We start from the raw sequence: 15,376 nt of genomic DNA, 5'->3' as shown, positions 1-15,376 counted from the left end.
TCACTGCTGGTGGGCACAGCAGTGGCCCGCCGCCTACTTCCTCAAAGATTCTGATACCCACCCGTGAGAGGGGTTTCCTGTCATCTGGCTGGGGGTTGACCTAGCTGTTGTGCAGGTAATGGGAAGACATTGCCTGCCTCTGGGTAGAGTTTTTCCTGGTGTATGCAGTCCCCATGGGAGATGCCGAGGCCCCTGTGGACTGGGACACCCACCAATGCCGTGTTTCTCCATGAGCGTGATGAGCTCGGCCTCTGTCAAGTAGTCAGGTGGGCTTGTCTGCTTCTCCAGCATCTTCACCTCACTGACCGGGAAGGCGTCCCCACGCTGGCAGGTGGGCAGGCTCTCCTCCAGGGGCACACTCTGCCAGGGCATGATCTCTGTAAAACCTATGGAGTGCACCAGCTTCAGGGTTGGGAAGCCTTGCTCCCTTCCCGGCCAGCTGGCCTGCCCATGGGGTAGAGGCCTAGGCACATCACCTGGGGAAAGGACGGTCCTCCCGGAACAGGTGAACAGTTCAGGTCCTATGCGGAAGGCAATGGTGCTCTGCAGGTACTTGCAATCATAGCTAACCGTGGCAATGAAGTGGCGAGTGATATACTCATACAAGCGCCAGGCATCACCCCCTGCAATGGTGGGAGCCATTGTCACAGCCACTGGGGTCGACTGGCACCTGCCTCGTCCTGTCCTTGCACTCGTTCAGTGGCAGGTCCGGCTCCTCATCTGCTCCTCTTGTGGGGTACCAGGCCAGGCCTGCACCAAAGCCCCGGAAGGAAAGAGGGAGCCACACACATGGGAGGGGATGCCATCTCTTGTACCACATGAGCCATCATCGTCCCCACCCTGCTCTCAGATGCAGCCACTTCATCAGGTCTATTACTGACCTCCATTATCCTAAGGCATGCCTGTGTCATCAGACAGTCCTCACCCAACACATCGCCTTCCATGTGAGCAATGTGGAGTGCAGCCTGCTCCTTCATGTGGTGCCCACATGCCTCACCTCCCTAAAGCTCAAGGCAGGGGAAAATGTCTCGAACCTAACTCGGCCTCTGTGGTTGCCTTCATCGGGGTGATGGGAGGGTGGTCTCCAGCATCATGGCCCTTCCGTGGGCGGTTGATCCCTCCTGCCAGAAGCTGCTTCACCTGGGGAGAGATTGGGAGTGTCTTGGCATGGGTTCATGGGTTTTTGGCCAGGAGTGGGCACTGCCAATTCTTTGTGTGGCCACATGGCCAATGGGGTTCTGAGGTCTAGTTCACTCACTTGGTCTGGGCCGAGGGGGTGAGTATGGCAGTTCTGTCACTGCCTTGCTTACAGGGCTGGCCTAGGAGGGCTGGTAGGAGCAATTTCAAGCTGGCTAGGAGGGTGGGGTGCTGGCTGGAGAGGCCTCAAGGCCTGACCCACTCACCGTGTTGGCCCAGTATGGGTGGTTGGCCTGCTGTTGCAAAGGGCCTTTGAGGTCGAAGTTCTCAGGGTAGTGGGTCGTCTCGGTGCGTGGGTAGCTAATATAGCCCTGTGTGTAGAGGCGCTCTGCAGTCTGCATGGCGTGCTGTGGCCCCATGCCTGCAGGTAAAAAGGGGCTCAGCTGCCTAGGACGGCCAGGCGGCTGCACCCAATCCCTCTGTTGATGCTGTCCTTCCACCTTCCCAGATGCTGAGGACGGCCAGGGGCGTGCATCTAGTCCCTCTGTTGACCCTGCCCTCCAAGATGGCCAGGTTAGAAGCTGGGGATGGCTAGGGACCTGTACCCAATCCCTCTGTTGATGCCACCCTTCCAGCTGTCTGGGTGCTGGGGGTAGCTGGAGGCCAGCACCCAGCCCCCCTAGTCAATGTTACCCTTTAAGAACCCTGCCTATAGTCCTAGGGTGTGGGCTCTAAGTGCAGGGGTGTCACAGACACCACATGCTGCCCACTTCTCCAGCCCAGGCCCTCAGCACTATGAAAGCAAGACCCCAAGATGGTGCCCACCCTGCTGCCAGCCTCTGCTCTGGGTGCGCTCCTGGGAACCACAGAATACCATCACTGCTATTGCTCAAAGGTAGTGTCATACTGTGAGTCATGAGGTTTTCACTAGCCAAGTTCCACCGGATTTTTCTTCCTGGGTTGTCTCAATCTAAATGCTATTCGCATGGATGGCCCTTCTGGTATCTGAAATGTCAGTACAGCCTGTAGCATCCAGCAAGAGCAAGTCTTCATGGTACAACGCACTGGTGGGTGGGTGACAGTGGCACCCTGCAGCTCTCACCCACTTTCTCTAAACCATTAAGTTTACCTCAGATAGCTTGTCTATTTGCTCACTCCACTCATTTGTATCTTAAAACAAAATCTCATAGGATAAAAGAGGAGTGCTGTCCCATTTGATTTAATATTTTCAGTGACTCAGATAAAGGAAGGAACTGTTGCTGCCCTCATCTTCTCACAAGGGAGGAAATGGCTGAGTTGGGGTTTGAAGCTGGGACTTCTATAGCTTAAATGCTCCTGAGGGGACTCAGTGGTGAGGCAGGGACCAATGCACAGGGTCTTGAAGTGACAAGTCCATTAAGGGGATGGGTACAAAGTCCTGGGTGGCCTGCTGGGTCATTGGTTCTGGACCAGCCACTCTGACCTCTCATAGGAGGGGCTTTTACTTCTGTCAGTAAATAGTAAGAAAGAGGCTGAGTTTTCCCACGTGAATCCCAAGGAGCAGTAGAGTGTCTGCCAGAAGTTGTGTGAAATGGAATTGCTTTCCCCATTTGTATTTTACTTCCTTCTACTCTGGAACCAGTTCCCTGGGTGGTCAAAAAGTTTATAGGATCCTGGCTGTTAACCTCAAGGTGAGTGGTTCAAACCTAGCTACAGGATATACAGAAGACAGCAATCTGCTTTAGTGAAGATTATGGCTGAGAAAACCCTTTGGGGCAGGCGCACATAGGGCTGCCATGGCTGAACTCGAGGTGACTCCACAGCCATAGGTTTGGCCTACTCCTGAACTGTATGGGGTTCAGGCTTCAGGAGTTTTCACCCAACCCCAGAGAGCAACAGAGAAAGGCTATCAGCTCTGCACTGTGCCCAGGGCCTCCACTGCCCTGTCACTGAAAAAGGCATATGCCCAGCCCCTCTTCTGAGAGACCCTATGGAGGGCTCTTACATACCCAGGGATGAGCTGGCCACCCGCAGCATCTCCACAGTATTCAAGGCCAGTGGCCTCTGCTTAGCCTTCTCCTTCCTACTTGTGGCCTCCACCTACAGGGTAGAAAGCAGCATGTGGCTCAAGCCCACCTTGGCTCCACAGCCTCCCTCCCCCTCGCAGCCTAACACATGTGCGGTGATTTGGGATTCACAAGGGGGAAAAGTGAGAACATGATGGGGACACGGTCTTTGGGCAAGAGAGAAAAGCTGGGGGGTGGGGTGGGGCTGTTGTTTAGAGAAGTGACTGTAGAGAGATTATCAGGATGGGCTAGGGGAGCTTAGGGAATATTGCACTCTGCAAAAGGTGGTGAAAAATAGCTGGGTATGATTAATGTACTTAATGTCCCTGTGTATGCACATGAGCAGGAAGGTGGAAGACATTCTGGTACCTATATGCTCACCCCATCAGTTGTTGCTCCTGGTAGGTGTTGTAGACTGGAGTACGACTCATAGTGACCCTGTGGACTACAGAGCTGAACCCTGTCCTATTCTGTGCCATCCTCAACATCTCTGACTTACTTGAGCACACTGCTCAAGAGAGGGTGCAAATCCAGAATCTCAGTGAAGCCAGGGAACATCTTTTCTAAAGAATCAGCTGATACATGGGGTCTCTGTGAGTTTGACTCAGTCCATGGCAGCTTCCTCACAGAAGCCAGAATCAAGCTCACTACAGCAGGAGCACCGTGGCAGCTATATGTCACCAGTCACAAGAAGTCAGAAGTCAGGAATTGTGTGTAACATCTCACTAATTTTAAATATGAATAACTATTTTGGAAAGTCTGCTGTTAGGGACCTCTCCCAGGCACTGAAGAGCAATGGTCTCTCTCTGGAGACTAAGGTGCATTTGATACAGGCCATGGTCTTCGCAATCACTTGTTATGCATCAGCGAGTTGGACAATGACCAAGGAGGATAGAAGGAGAATTGATGCCTTTGAGCTGTGGTGTTGGAGAAGAGTATTGAGAATACCATGGACTGCTAGGAAAACAAGCAGATTTGTCCTGGAAAGGGTTAAACCGGGTGGCTCCTTGGAGGCAAGGATTCTGAGGCTCCGTCTAACATACTTTGGACATGTTGTGAGGAGAGACCGGTCCTTGGAGAAGGACATCATGCTTGGTAGGGTGGAGGGACAGCGCAGGAGGGGAAGGCCCTCTATGAGGTGGATTGATTCAGTGACTGGGATAATCGGGATGGGAGTGTCAGAGACAGTGTGATTGGCACAGGACAGAGCAGAGTTTAGGGCTGTTATACATAGGGTCGCTATGAGTCGCAAGCGACTCGATGGCACATAACAATAGCAACAACAATTTTGACCATTAGGAGAACAAACAGGTTCATTGTGGAGAGGGTGAAAAAAGGCTGCTCCTTGGAGGCAAGGATTTTGAAGCTTCATCTGACATAATTTGGACATGTTGCGAGGAGGGACCAGTTCTTGGAGAGGAACATCATGCTTGGGAGGGTGGAGGGACAGCGCAGGAGGGGAAGACCATTGTTGAGATGGACAGATTCAGTGACTAGGATGATGATGGTAGGTATGGTGGAGATGATGAGGCTGGCACAGGATAGAGCAGGGTTCAGAGCTGTTGTACATAGGGTCGCCATTAATTGCAAGCTACCTAATAGCAGTTAACAACTATTTTGAAAATTTTAAACACCATGTAGGTTTAAAAGAACTTGAGTGTGGGCTACACTAGGTTGATGAGCCACTGCCTTCAATGTTTGGACTGAACGTCTTCAGAAACAATCCTTACAACTGGGGCCACCACTCCACACAGAGCTGGTGGAGGGGGCCCTGAAGCTAAGGACACCTGTGTGCCCCAATACTTCCATCAGACAATGAAGGAGCAACAGAGGCTAGCAGCCTCTCTGAATGAGAGCTGACAGCTAGCCTGATGGTGATACCTACAAGCAACTATGCCCAGGCAAGAGGGAGAATACTAAGGAAAGGCTGGCAGAGGACAAGAGAGCAGCTGAGGTGGCCCAGCCATGCCCTAATGCCTCTGGCTAAAGGGCATTAGTTTTGGTGCCCATAGATCTCCCGTACCTGCATAGCCACCTTGTGCCAGACCTGATCACGGCTGATTCACAGAAACCTCCTCCAAATGAAAGCCCCTCAGATGCTGTCTAGTTGACGGTGCCCTTTAGATGACACAGACTAATAGGTGGTGAGACTAGGAAAGGGCAATAAAAAGCCACAAGGTTTACAGGCTGTCGTGCTGAACACCAATGTGGTTTGGAGCGGTCCCTCTATCACTGTGACCCCTAGATTTCAAGAAGCAAGGACACTTGTGTGAAGTCCTGTCACAAGGAGGCCACTGCCTTCAGCTGACCTGGCAGGAGAGGATGGGGGTGGTCAGCAGGGGCAGTCTCTCTCAGTTGATTTGGCAGAGAGGATAGAGTGTCAGCAGGGGCAGTTTCCTCAGCTGACCTAGGAGGGAGGGTGGGGTGTTGGGAGGGGCCATAGCCCTCAGCTGACCTAGCTGGGGAGATGGGAGGGTCTGGAGTGGGTATGTGACACACTCTGGTTGTTGTGTTAGGGAGGCCAGCAGTGGTCCAGATGCAATTCCTGGCCAGTCTATGCTACTTGCAGCCACCACCTGTCAGTCAGTGGAGGTTGACATGCTGCTGTGAAGACACAGGCAGAAAAGTTCAGACTAGATGGGCAGGAAGAAACACCTCCTGAAAATCAGCAGCGCAAACTCTATGCATCACAGTGGTACAGAGATGGGTGGGCCAGGCTGCTGTGCTCTGTGTGCAGGGTCACTGTGAGCTGGGGGTAACTGTCAGCCACTGATCACTTTACAATTACATTGTGCCAGGTCCACGTGCGAGTAACCATTCTTCCCAAGGGATGTTTGCATTTGACAAAGTGGGAGAAACATGTGACCTTGGGCCATAGGCTTCCTAGGTCCCTCTCTCACCAGGAACCTAGAGGTGAAAGGGGAGGAGTGGGCTCACCTGGGCTTCCTTCTCCTGCTTCGTTATGTTCAAGAACATCTGTGCAATCTCCCGGTCAAACACTCTCACCCGATCCCAGTCTAGAAGAAGAGTTCTGTCTTTATTTGCAATCACCTATGGAAGGGAGGATGCAGGAGAGCAGGTGAGAAGAGGTATCTAGGTGAGCCTGGCCTGGGGTCGAGGAGAGATGGGGTGATGCAGTGAGTCCTACTGGGACCAACTGGTCCTGGCCCTACTGTTCTGTGGCCAAACAGATCCAGCAGTGGTAATGGACATTATCCTGAGGGTGAAGTAGTGGATCATCCAAATGTAGTGACACAAACTGTGCCTCCTTCTTCAAGTTCCCCCAGCACCACCTCAGTCACAAGACAGATAAATCTCCAGCTACGGCCAGGTGTGCCTAAGCAAGTGCTTCTAAGGACAAAGGGGCCTTGCCCTTAGAAAGGTGGAAACTCATGGGCCTCTACCCTAATTGATTATGCAGACATGGCTCCGTTATGGCCACTGTGTTTCTCTTTGCCCCTGCAGGGGTGACTGACACCTGCTGTCATGTAAACACTAACCACACCTGAGTAGCACCTGACACACACAGGTTAGGCCTTGCCTCTGACAGCAGGCAGTGGAGCAAGGGATGAGAATGGAAGGCTGAGTGCTCACAGACAATGGAGGGCTGGATCATCACAGAGAATGGAAAGCTGGGATCTCACACAGAATTGAGGGCTGGGTCCCCACAGAGAATGGAAGGCTGGATCCTAACAGACAATGGAGGGCTGGGTTCCCACAGAGAATGGAAGGCTGGATCCTAACAGACAATGGAGGGCTGGGTCCCCACAGAGAACAAAAGGCTGGGCCCCACTCTCCCAGTATTCAAAGGCTGCACTGCCATGAGGCACTTGCTACACCACTGGCTGTGGTATAGCTCTATGCCACTGTAAATGAATTAAAATCCTGCCTCTGCCATCTGCATGGGTACGATTCAATGTCTCTAGCTAGTCCTCACTTTTCCCAGCTGTAAACTGGGGATATGCTGTAATGACTCCATAAAAGAGCTCAATAAATATCAGGTATCATTTCTGTGATGTCATCTTATGACAATACTGCTTGTGTCAAAAGATTCCCAGAACCCACACCCTAAATCTGGGGAGTCCTGCACCCAGGGGAATGGGAAGTGCACCTTGGCCTGCAGCACCCAGTAAGTCTCTGGCTTGAAGGACTGGATTTTATCGTGTCTCTCCACGCAGAAGCCCAGGGTGGGGGTCTGACATGGCCCAAAGGAGATGAGGGAACTGTCCAAGTCACCGTATTTCCCCTGGAAGTATTTCGTCTGGAACCTGGAAGGAGAAGTGGGGGGAGGTCTGGCTGCCTTTCAAGATGGCACAGATAAGGACCTGTGCTGTGGGCTCAAGGAGGCAGGGAACAGAGCTGTCCTATGAATGAACAGTATTAGAGGCAACCAGAAACCAAGTGGCCCCCATGGAAGACAGGGGAGTCTGGGTAGAGGAGCCGTTGTATGTACAAAGACCTCTGGAAAGAAATGAGAAGGGAAGAGATTCCCACCATCTTGGGGCTAGGGACCCAACTTAGCACCTTCTATCACCCCCTTCCCTGTACACTCTTAGTTCAGTTAAACATGTCATTTTACCCAGAGTTTTTAAAACGTTGGAAATGCCTCAGTGTAGCATTGCAACAGGGTCCTATATATTGCAACGGGTTAGTATATTGGTGCTGTGCTTCTAACTCAAGGGGAACTCTGGTAGTGTGGTGGCAAGAATCTACTCTGCAACCCCAAAGGTGCATGGTTTTAGGCTACCAGCTGCTCCGTGGGAGAATGAAGGACAATCTCATCCTGTGTGATTAACTGCCTCTGACAACCTGCTGGAGGGTCAGCTATGGGTCAGTTCTGATTCTATGGAACAACAACAACTCCTAACTCAGGTCAGGGTTTAAATCTACCAGCTATGCCACTGAGGGGAGATGAGGAAATCTCCTCTTTTAAAGATTTACAGCCCTGGAAATCTGACCAGGGTTGGGGGGCGGGGGGTGGGCACAACAGTCAGAACAGAGACCATGGAGTGGGGGCTTTGGGTTTTCATGACTGCTCATCTGAGGCTCTCAGAAACTCAGTGCTCACAGAAAAGGCTAATATGCAGGGGTGCAAGAGCTGTTCACAGAAGGAGGGGCAAGGGAGGGCTGCAGTGGCACATATTGCTGTCTAGGCTGGGTGAGGCAGTGTGCAGGAGTGCACAAGCCTATTACAGACTGGGGGCATTGAGGCACACAGGCTAGGAGCATGAAAGTACACAACATCTGGGGGCACTGAAGCACACTGGGGCTAGGAGTGCTAAAGCACACAGAATAGGGGACACTGAAACACATGGGCTAAGGGCCTAGAAGCACACAGTGTCTGGGGGGTGCTGAAGCATACAGAGTAGGGGGGCACTGACACCCGGGGTGGTCACCTGGTGAATGCACAGCCAATGCGCAGGTCCAGCTCCTGGCGGGCATCCACTGAGAGTGCCTCATTGTGATCGGGCTCGCCCAGGCGGGCCATGGCACTGCAGATGTCCTTGTCTGTGATGGAGCTAAATCTGGCCCGGAACACTGTCTTCTCACTACCATGTGCCTTATTCATCACAGGCAGCACAGCATCCAGAACCTGGGGAGAACTTGGTATCATTCTGCCTCCTATCCCACCCCTGTTCTACCCCTAAGGCACCTCCATGCATGGAGCCCTCCACTATCTGGTGCTGCCTCAATTCTGCAGACCCTCGTGCCTCCTCTCAGGAAGTTCTTTTCTCCTCAGCATCTCAGATCTCTGCAATTCTTTCTTGCTAGTCATTGACACCTTCAAACATTCCCTGCCCCCCTCCCATCTTCCTTTCCACCAACCAAATCCAGAGACATTGCTGTGAGCAAGGGGTGCTAGTGAAACACTGCAACAGGTGAGAGGGGATGAATAGGAAGACTGTATGGAAAGGTGGCAGGCCACCCCACCTGGGACAGGCACAACACCTACAGCTAAAGCAGACAGCATGGCATGCACAGGAGCCAGAGGGACCAGAGCTGAGCCATCCAGGGAGGCTGGAGCTGTGGGCACCTGGCTGTGCCTGCAGGTAAGAAGCAGTCTCGTTCAGGTGAAAAAGCCCAGAGTCCATCCCTCTCTCCTTGCCCAGTGTAGGGATCCCAGGAACGGAGCAACGTTCAGAGCATGGAAGAGTGGGTGGTGGCATCTGAGATGCATTTGCTGAGGATATGGTCTTAGAAAAGTCATCCCAACTCCTTATGCCACTGGAGCTGCGGAGGCCCATCTGTTCAACAGTCCTGTGTGTGTATGAGATGTACCAGCCCGATATACCTGGGTGATGGTATACCAGCTGTGTGCACTGCCTTGTGTGTGTTGTGAGCCCTGTGTGTAAGGTTCTCTCTCTGTGTGTGTGTGTGTGTGTGTGTGTGTGTGTGTGCGCGCGCGCGTGCATATTTCAGGCCTGTGTCAGCTCCGTGTATGTGTGAGGGTGTTTCAGCCTTGTCTGAATAGGGGTGTGGACCCTTAACAGTCACCACAAGGCATTGGTGTTTGAGAGGTACCAGGTGAGGACACCACAGTCCTGGCACAGCGGACAAAGCTGTGGGGGTAATCCTAATGCAGCCTCTGTGTCTACGCAGGGAATGCACCCAGGAGTGGTGTGGGGTGACAGAATGAAGGAGGCTGGGAGAGATGACATGCTGCAAGAGACGGGGCAAATCAGCATGGGCAGTGATAGCAGATGGGCCCTTGCTGGGCTGGGGACTCTGAATACCCATCCTCTCCTAAAAGCTTCCTGCACTGTCCTGGAATATTCCTGCCTTTCCTTTGCTCATCTATCAGTCTTTATGAATAAAGTTATAATCAATTACTGCTGCCCAGGTCTACGCATTTTAGTCGACTGGACTTCCAGAAGAAAGGCGTGTTTTCATGCCCACATGGCGAGCCCCTCTCACAGCCCCCAGTAACAAGGAGGGTTGGTTTGAGGCAGGTGGCAGAAAGGGAAGGGCTTCCTGTGAGGATGAACCTGGCTGCTGCACTCACCTCAAAGCAGATGTTCTCGCCTTCTTTGTCACAGTCCAGCCACAACACGATGTAGTCACAGCCCTGGGCCTCCACCTGCACACAGTACAGCATCCTGTCACTGGTCCCTCACATCCTGTCACTGGTGCCTCAGCAGCCCCAGGACTGGCAGCAGACCATAGCCCAGTCCCCAGCCTCTTCAGGAGGACAGTGAATCCTAGGTGGTATATACAGTTGAAGTGCCTCTGTGTTAACAGAAGGGCTGGTTCCATCCACCCAGAGGCGCCTAAGAAGAGGTCTGACAATGTAACTCCAAACACGAGCCATTAAACCCTGTGCAGCACGGTGTGGCTCTGACATACATGGGCTTGCTGTAAACTGCACAAGTGATGTGGCCTGAGCCCAGCTAGCTGTTCCACTCAGAAAAGTGCAGAACTGTGGTTTCAGGCAGAGAAAGACAAACAACAAGCAAAACCACAACATGGTCTCAGTCCTGAAAACCTTGTCCCAGGAAGAGGGTTAAAATGAGCTAACACTCAACGCAAACCATGCTCATCCTAGGCAATAAAATGACAGACGGACAGACTCTATCTTAGAGACCCCGCTGCCAGGTCCCCAGGGTGGTGGGTGGAGGTGCAGGCTTGGGAGGTGTCTCATATCAAGGGGGAATACTGACAGAAAGAGTTGACAGGAGGAAGAGGAACTCTCGGGCCACGTTGGAGTCAAAGGGTCACACAACTGTCTCCTCTGCTAATTGGGAGGGCACAGGTTCAAGCCCACTCACAGGAGTCTCAGAAGAATGCCTGGAGATCTACTTCCAAACATGTGGAGCACAGCTCAATCTGATCACCAGGACCACCCTGAGCTACACTGACTGGACAGGAATGCGACTGCTGCACCCAGCAGAAGTGGGCTTGGACGCTTCCCCTCGCAGACCTGTGTGCTTGCTCCCAGGCCTGGGCCTCACACACCTGTAGGAACTTCACCATGTTCAGCTTGGGGTTCGCTTCCTTCTTCTCTGTTGGTGCTTGGCTGAACAGCTCAGCAGGGTCTACCTTGTCCCACTTGTTGTATTTCCCTGCCAGCAAAATCATGAGGACACTTGAGTTGCATGTTTCAGCCTGTGCAGGCATCACCTCACAATGTTTCAGTTCAAGGAGGGGGTGGTCTGATGTCCCAGACAAGATCAGGGTGGTTGAGGGTGGGGCTAGGGCACAAGGTCAGAAACGCACACGTCCCCTCCTCAAGCTGAGTTGACCGTATAGTCAATCCAAGGTCGGGGGCAATTTTCTTTCTACAGTTCTCCCCATGGCTGGAAGAAACACCCCTAGACTGGCTTCCTTTGCCAGAGCACTTCTGGCATGCTCCTCATGCCTGTGGCTCCTTTCCTAGCCTGGACTTGCTGGGATCCTCCAGTGCATTAGTGGGTGACCAGCCCAAGGAAGAAGCCAATGCTCTGCACCTCACATCCAGCCATTTCTTGAGGTAATGTTCTTTTGTTGACTTAGCCCTCCGCCTTTTTTAAGGCTCCATTTCTTGCAGTCTAGACAGAGCTGGATGGAGTCAAGTTCAGATTGTGGCTCCTACAATGATTGTCCTAAACCAGTTGGTGCTAAAACTTGGTGTCCCAACATCTGGCCACACCACCATTACTGCTGCTGCTGAGTGACGACTACCACCACTGTGGCCTTCCTGGTGCTAGGAAGGCCCAGCGCTGGGTGTGCCACTTTGCCTCCCAGACTACAGCCTCAGTGTCAAGAAGTCAAAGGTGTCCACATACAACAGACAGAAGCTTATAGAGGTCCAGTCATGGGACTCTGTCATCAGACAGGAGCTAACAGAGCAGGGGGTGAGTCCAGGGTGGACTCTTTATCAACCAAGGGTACTTCCTCTAGATCTAGGGCCACCAGCACTGATCCTCCTCAGGAACTGAGGGGACAAGGGTAGGTCACTGAGTGGATGAGATGTTCAGTAGGAGCACAGCCCTCTCTAGATGGCATGCAACTGTCTGGGCAGTGATGGGGGTGCAGGAGGGATGGGACCCTGAGTCCCTTCTCTGTGACCTGCTGGTCCCAGGGCTCAGCTCTGGGTTGTTCCACAAGGCTCTATTCTGGCCTCCCCTGGCACCCCTTGGACACCCAGTGGCAGCACACAGAGCTCCCTCTGGCCTGGAGAGGCTGAGGACTCACCCAGGAAATCCAGGGTCATCACATGGCCACACACAGACGTCATCTTGAAGTGGACAGGCTGGCCAGCAAAGGTTCCGCTGTACTCATGGACTGAGCATGCTCCGTTCAGCCCTTTATGTGAAGACATGCTGCCTGCGAGAAGTTCACGGTGATGCACACACTCTGGCAGGCTGAGCAGCCTCTGGAAAACTGGTGCTCCTGCCCCACAGTGGCCAGCCACCCTTCAATCAGAGAGGCATGCCTCTCTATGCAGTAACCCCAACCATCCTAAGAACAGATAATTTCTCGCTCCACTAGTCTTCTGCCCTGCCTTTATTCTAGTCTGTTCATGGGGTCTGCTTTAAAGACAGGGACCCTGTGCCTCATCTCTTCTCCCCTCATGGAACCTGACTTCTCAGTTCACTGCTCAGGCCCTTTCCCCTTCCTGCCTGACCAAGCTGAGCTATTTGTCTCAGAAACCCCTCCTGTTTGCAGAGTTCAAAATATGAAGGGGACACAGGACACCACCAAGCATTTGGGGTAAGCAGGAGTGAGGGGCAGCCAGGCTCTCACAATCCCTTGGTGTCTACGAATGCCAGGGTCCATGGTGTGGCTTGCTGGTTCCTCCCGGGTGGTCCAACAGTGGAAGGGACATGGAGCTGGACATGGTCACTGTAGAGTCCAGAGCCCAGGGAGCAGTGACATGAACTCAGTGGTAATGGTACCAGTGGCACTGGCATGGTCAAACTCAGAGACTGCTGTCTGAACTGTGTTCCTCCTTACCTTGCTTTTCTGCCTCGGTCTGCCCAGATTCTGCCTTTTGGCCTAATCTGTCCACAGTGTCTGTACCTACTACCTTGAGAGCTGAGCCTGTTCTCTCAGGACCCAGCCCTAGCATACCCCAGGGGAAGGGCAGGCCTCCCACATCATGGCCCTCACCAGCACCTGGTGACCAGTGCTCAATCTGCCCCAGTGGTAATCACACTTTGGGAAAACAAAGGGACATATGAATGACCAAGCTTACAGACCAAAGTTCTAAGCACAGGTTAGAATGTAATGGCTAGATTGATAGGCATATATAGCATGTCAGAGACTGTGAGGATGGCACAGGATAGTATTACAGGGTTCAGGTCTGTTGTTCATAGGGTCGCTATGAGTTGTACTCAAATTGATGGCACCTAACAACAGCCATGTATGTGTGCGCGCGTGCATGTGTGTGAGTGTGTCTGTATGTGTATTTAGTGGCAGGAAGGACTAATCATCATGCTACCATGCTTGGAAGGGTGGAGGATCAGCACAAGATTGGAAGACCCTGGATGACACGAATTGACATAATCAAAGGGGTCAGGTGTGTCAGAGATGGCTCAGGATAGGGCAAGGATCAGAGCAGTAGTTCATAGGGTCACTAGGAGTTGTAGTTGACTCAACAGCATACAACAACAACAATGTATAGTGGGAGAATTCCTGCCTTCCATCTGGAAGAACTCAGGCTCCATTCCTGGCCAGGGCACTTCATGCACAGCAACCTCCTATCTGCTGGGGAAGGCCTGTGTGTTGCTCTGACGTTGAACACATTTTCAGCAGACCTTCCAGCCTAAGACAGACTAGGAGGAAAGGCCTGGTGACTCCTAATGCTTGGTGGTGTCCTGTGTCCCCTTCATATTTTGAACTCTGCAAACAGGAAGGGTTTCTGAGACAAACTGTTCAGCTTGGTCAGACAGGAAGGGGAAAGGGCCTGAGCAGTGACCTTCTTCCCAAAGCCAGCCAGTGAAAACCCTAGGGACTGAAGGGGTCTGGCAGAACCCTTAGTCCACAGGATGCCACAGAACGGGTGGTACTTCCTCCTGCTGTACACAGGGTGGCTTTGAGTCAACGATGAGGGGTGGGAGAGTACTGATTACCTCTAGAGAGGATTTTGGCAATGGACTGGGCCAAGGATGGCTTCTCTGCAACCATGAACACCGTCTTCATCTTGATGCCACAGGAGCTTCAGGCCCAGGGTTCCAGCTGCAGGTAAATGGCAGGTAAAGCGTCTGCAGGAGGCTCTTATGCTTGCAGTCCACTGCCAAATCTGACTCCTACAGGGAAGGAAAGACACTTGGTAAACAGGTACAGCCAACTGTGCCCACTCCACACCTGGTACACAGACTCACAACACTCAAATAAAACCCCAAGTAAGAAAGATCAAGAAGAATACGAAGAGACTCTACATACAAGCAATCGCATAGGTTCAGACCATAGGAATCTGTTTTCATTTGAGGGGTGCTGGGATGGCCTCTAAGGAGTCCTAGTGACACAGCACTAGGCTGCTAAAACAAGAGACTATTAACCCAAAGGCCAACAGTTCAAACCCCGCCCCCCCACCATGCTCCATGGGAGAGAGATGTAGCTGTTTCCATAATAATTGTTTTAAGCACTAAGTGGAGTACAACTCATAGCAACCCTATGAACAGCATATGTGAGATGGAGCATCAAAACCCTAGCCTTTATGGAGAAACTTGTTTTCACCCTCTCCAAGGCAGATTTACTTCCATGGTATGTTCAAGACTCATCTCCAGCACCTCAACTCAAAGGCATCAATTCTTCTATCATCCTTAGTCATAGCTCTCTGGTGCATAGCAAGTAATTGTGAAGACCCTGGCCTGGATCAGGTGCACCTTAGTCTCTAGACTGATACTGTTGTTTTCTGTACTGTGGAGAGGTCCCTGACGGCAGATTTTTGCAATGCAATTTGTCTTCTGATTTCCAGACTGCTGGTGCTAAGAGTATTGCTTGTGAGCGGAGTAAGCTGTAATTGTTAACAACCTCAAATCTCAATCCTCTACTTTATGCTAATTCTAGCCCTCATACCTACTACTAGCCTAACTAAAAATCATCTTCTAAAGTGATAATAGCCCTAGTAATATAACTCACAGAATGGTCTTTTAAATCATATATAAGTGTTATAGGAAGTATCTCTCTGGCTCAATGTAGGGTGGAGTGGTAAGTGGGTTGGCTGGTGTGTAATTATCCGAATCTCCTACTATGTCTCAGGCAAAAATAAC

General features: G+C 52.0%; 1 protein-coding gene across 1 annotated transcript in view; it reads right to left on the bottom strand.

Annotated features, from left to right (window-relative positions):
- Window positions 1-14,307, bottom strand: part of TOP3B (topoisomerase (DNA) III beta) — a 19,809-nt gene extending 5,502 nt beyond the window's left edge. The window contains exons 1-12 of the mRNA XM_006894554.1: window positions 14,234-14,307; window positions 12,354-12,485; window positions 11,136-11,242; window positions 10,186-10,260; window positions 8,579-8,775; window positions 7,294-7,450; window positions 6,120-6,233; window positions 3,126-3,216; window positions 1,404-1,558; window positions 1,035-1,140; window positions 477-623; window positions 213-386 (exon numbers count right to left, since the gene is read on the bottom strand). Of these exons, the coding sequence (XP_006894616.1) occupies window positions 213-386; window positions 477-623; window positions 1,035-1,140; window positions 1,404-1,558; window positions 3,126-3,216; window positions 6,120-6,233; window positions 7,294-7,450; window positions 8,579-8,775; window positions 10,186-10,260; window positions 11,136-11,242; window positions 12,354-12,485; window positions 14,234-14,303 (1,525 nt within the window). The 5' untranslated portion in view covers window positions 14,304-14,307. The remainder of the gene's footprint in view (window positions 1-212; window positions 387-476; window positions 624-1,034; window positions 1,141-1,403; window positions 1,559-3,125; window positions 3,217-6,119; window positions 6,234-7,293; window positions 7,451-8,578; window positions 8,776-10,185; window positions 10,261-11,135; window positions 11,243-12,353; window positions 12,486-14,233) is intronic.
- Between the last annotated feature and the right edge of the window lie 1,069 nt (window positions 14,308-15,376).

This window comes from Elephantulus edwardii, unplaced genomic scaffold (genome assembly GCF_000299155.1).
Source record: "Elephantulus edwardii isolate Elephantulus edwardi_28Jun2011 unplaced genomic scaffold, EleEdw1.0 scaffold00146, whole genome shotgun sequence".
Taxonomy (NCBI): domain Eukaryota; kingdom Metazoa; phylum Chordata; class Mammalia; order Macroscelidea; family Macroscelididae; genus Elephantulus; species Elephantulus edwardii.
This window is presented reverse-complemented; position numbering and strand designations above follow the sequence as displayed.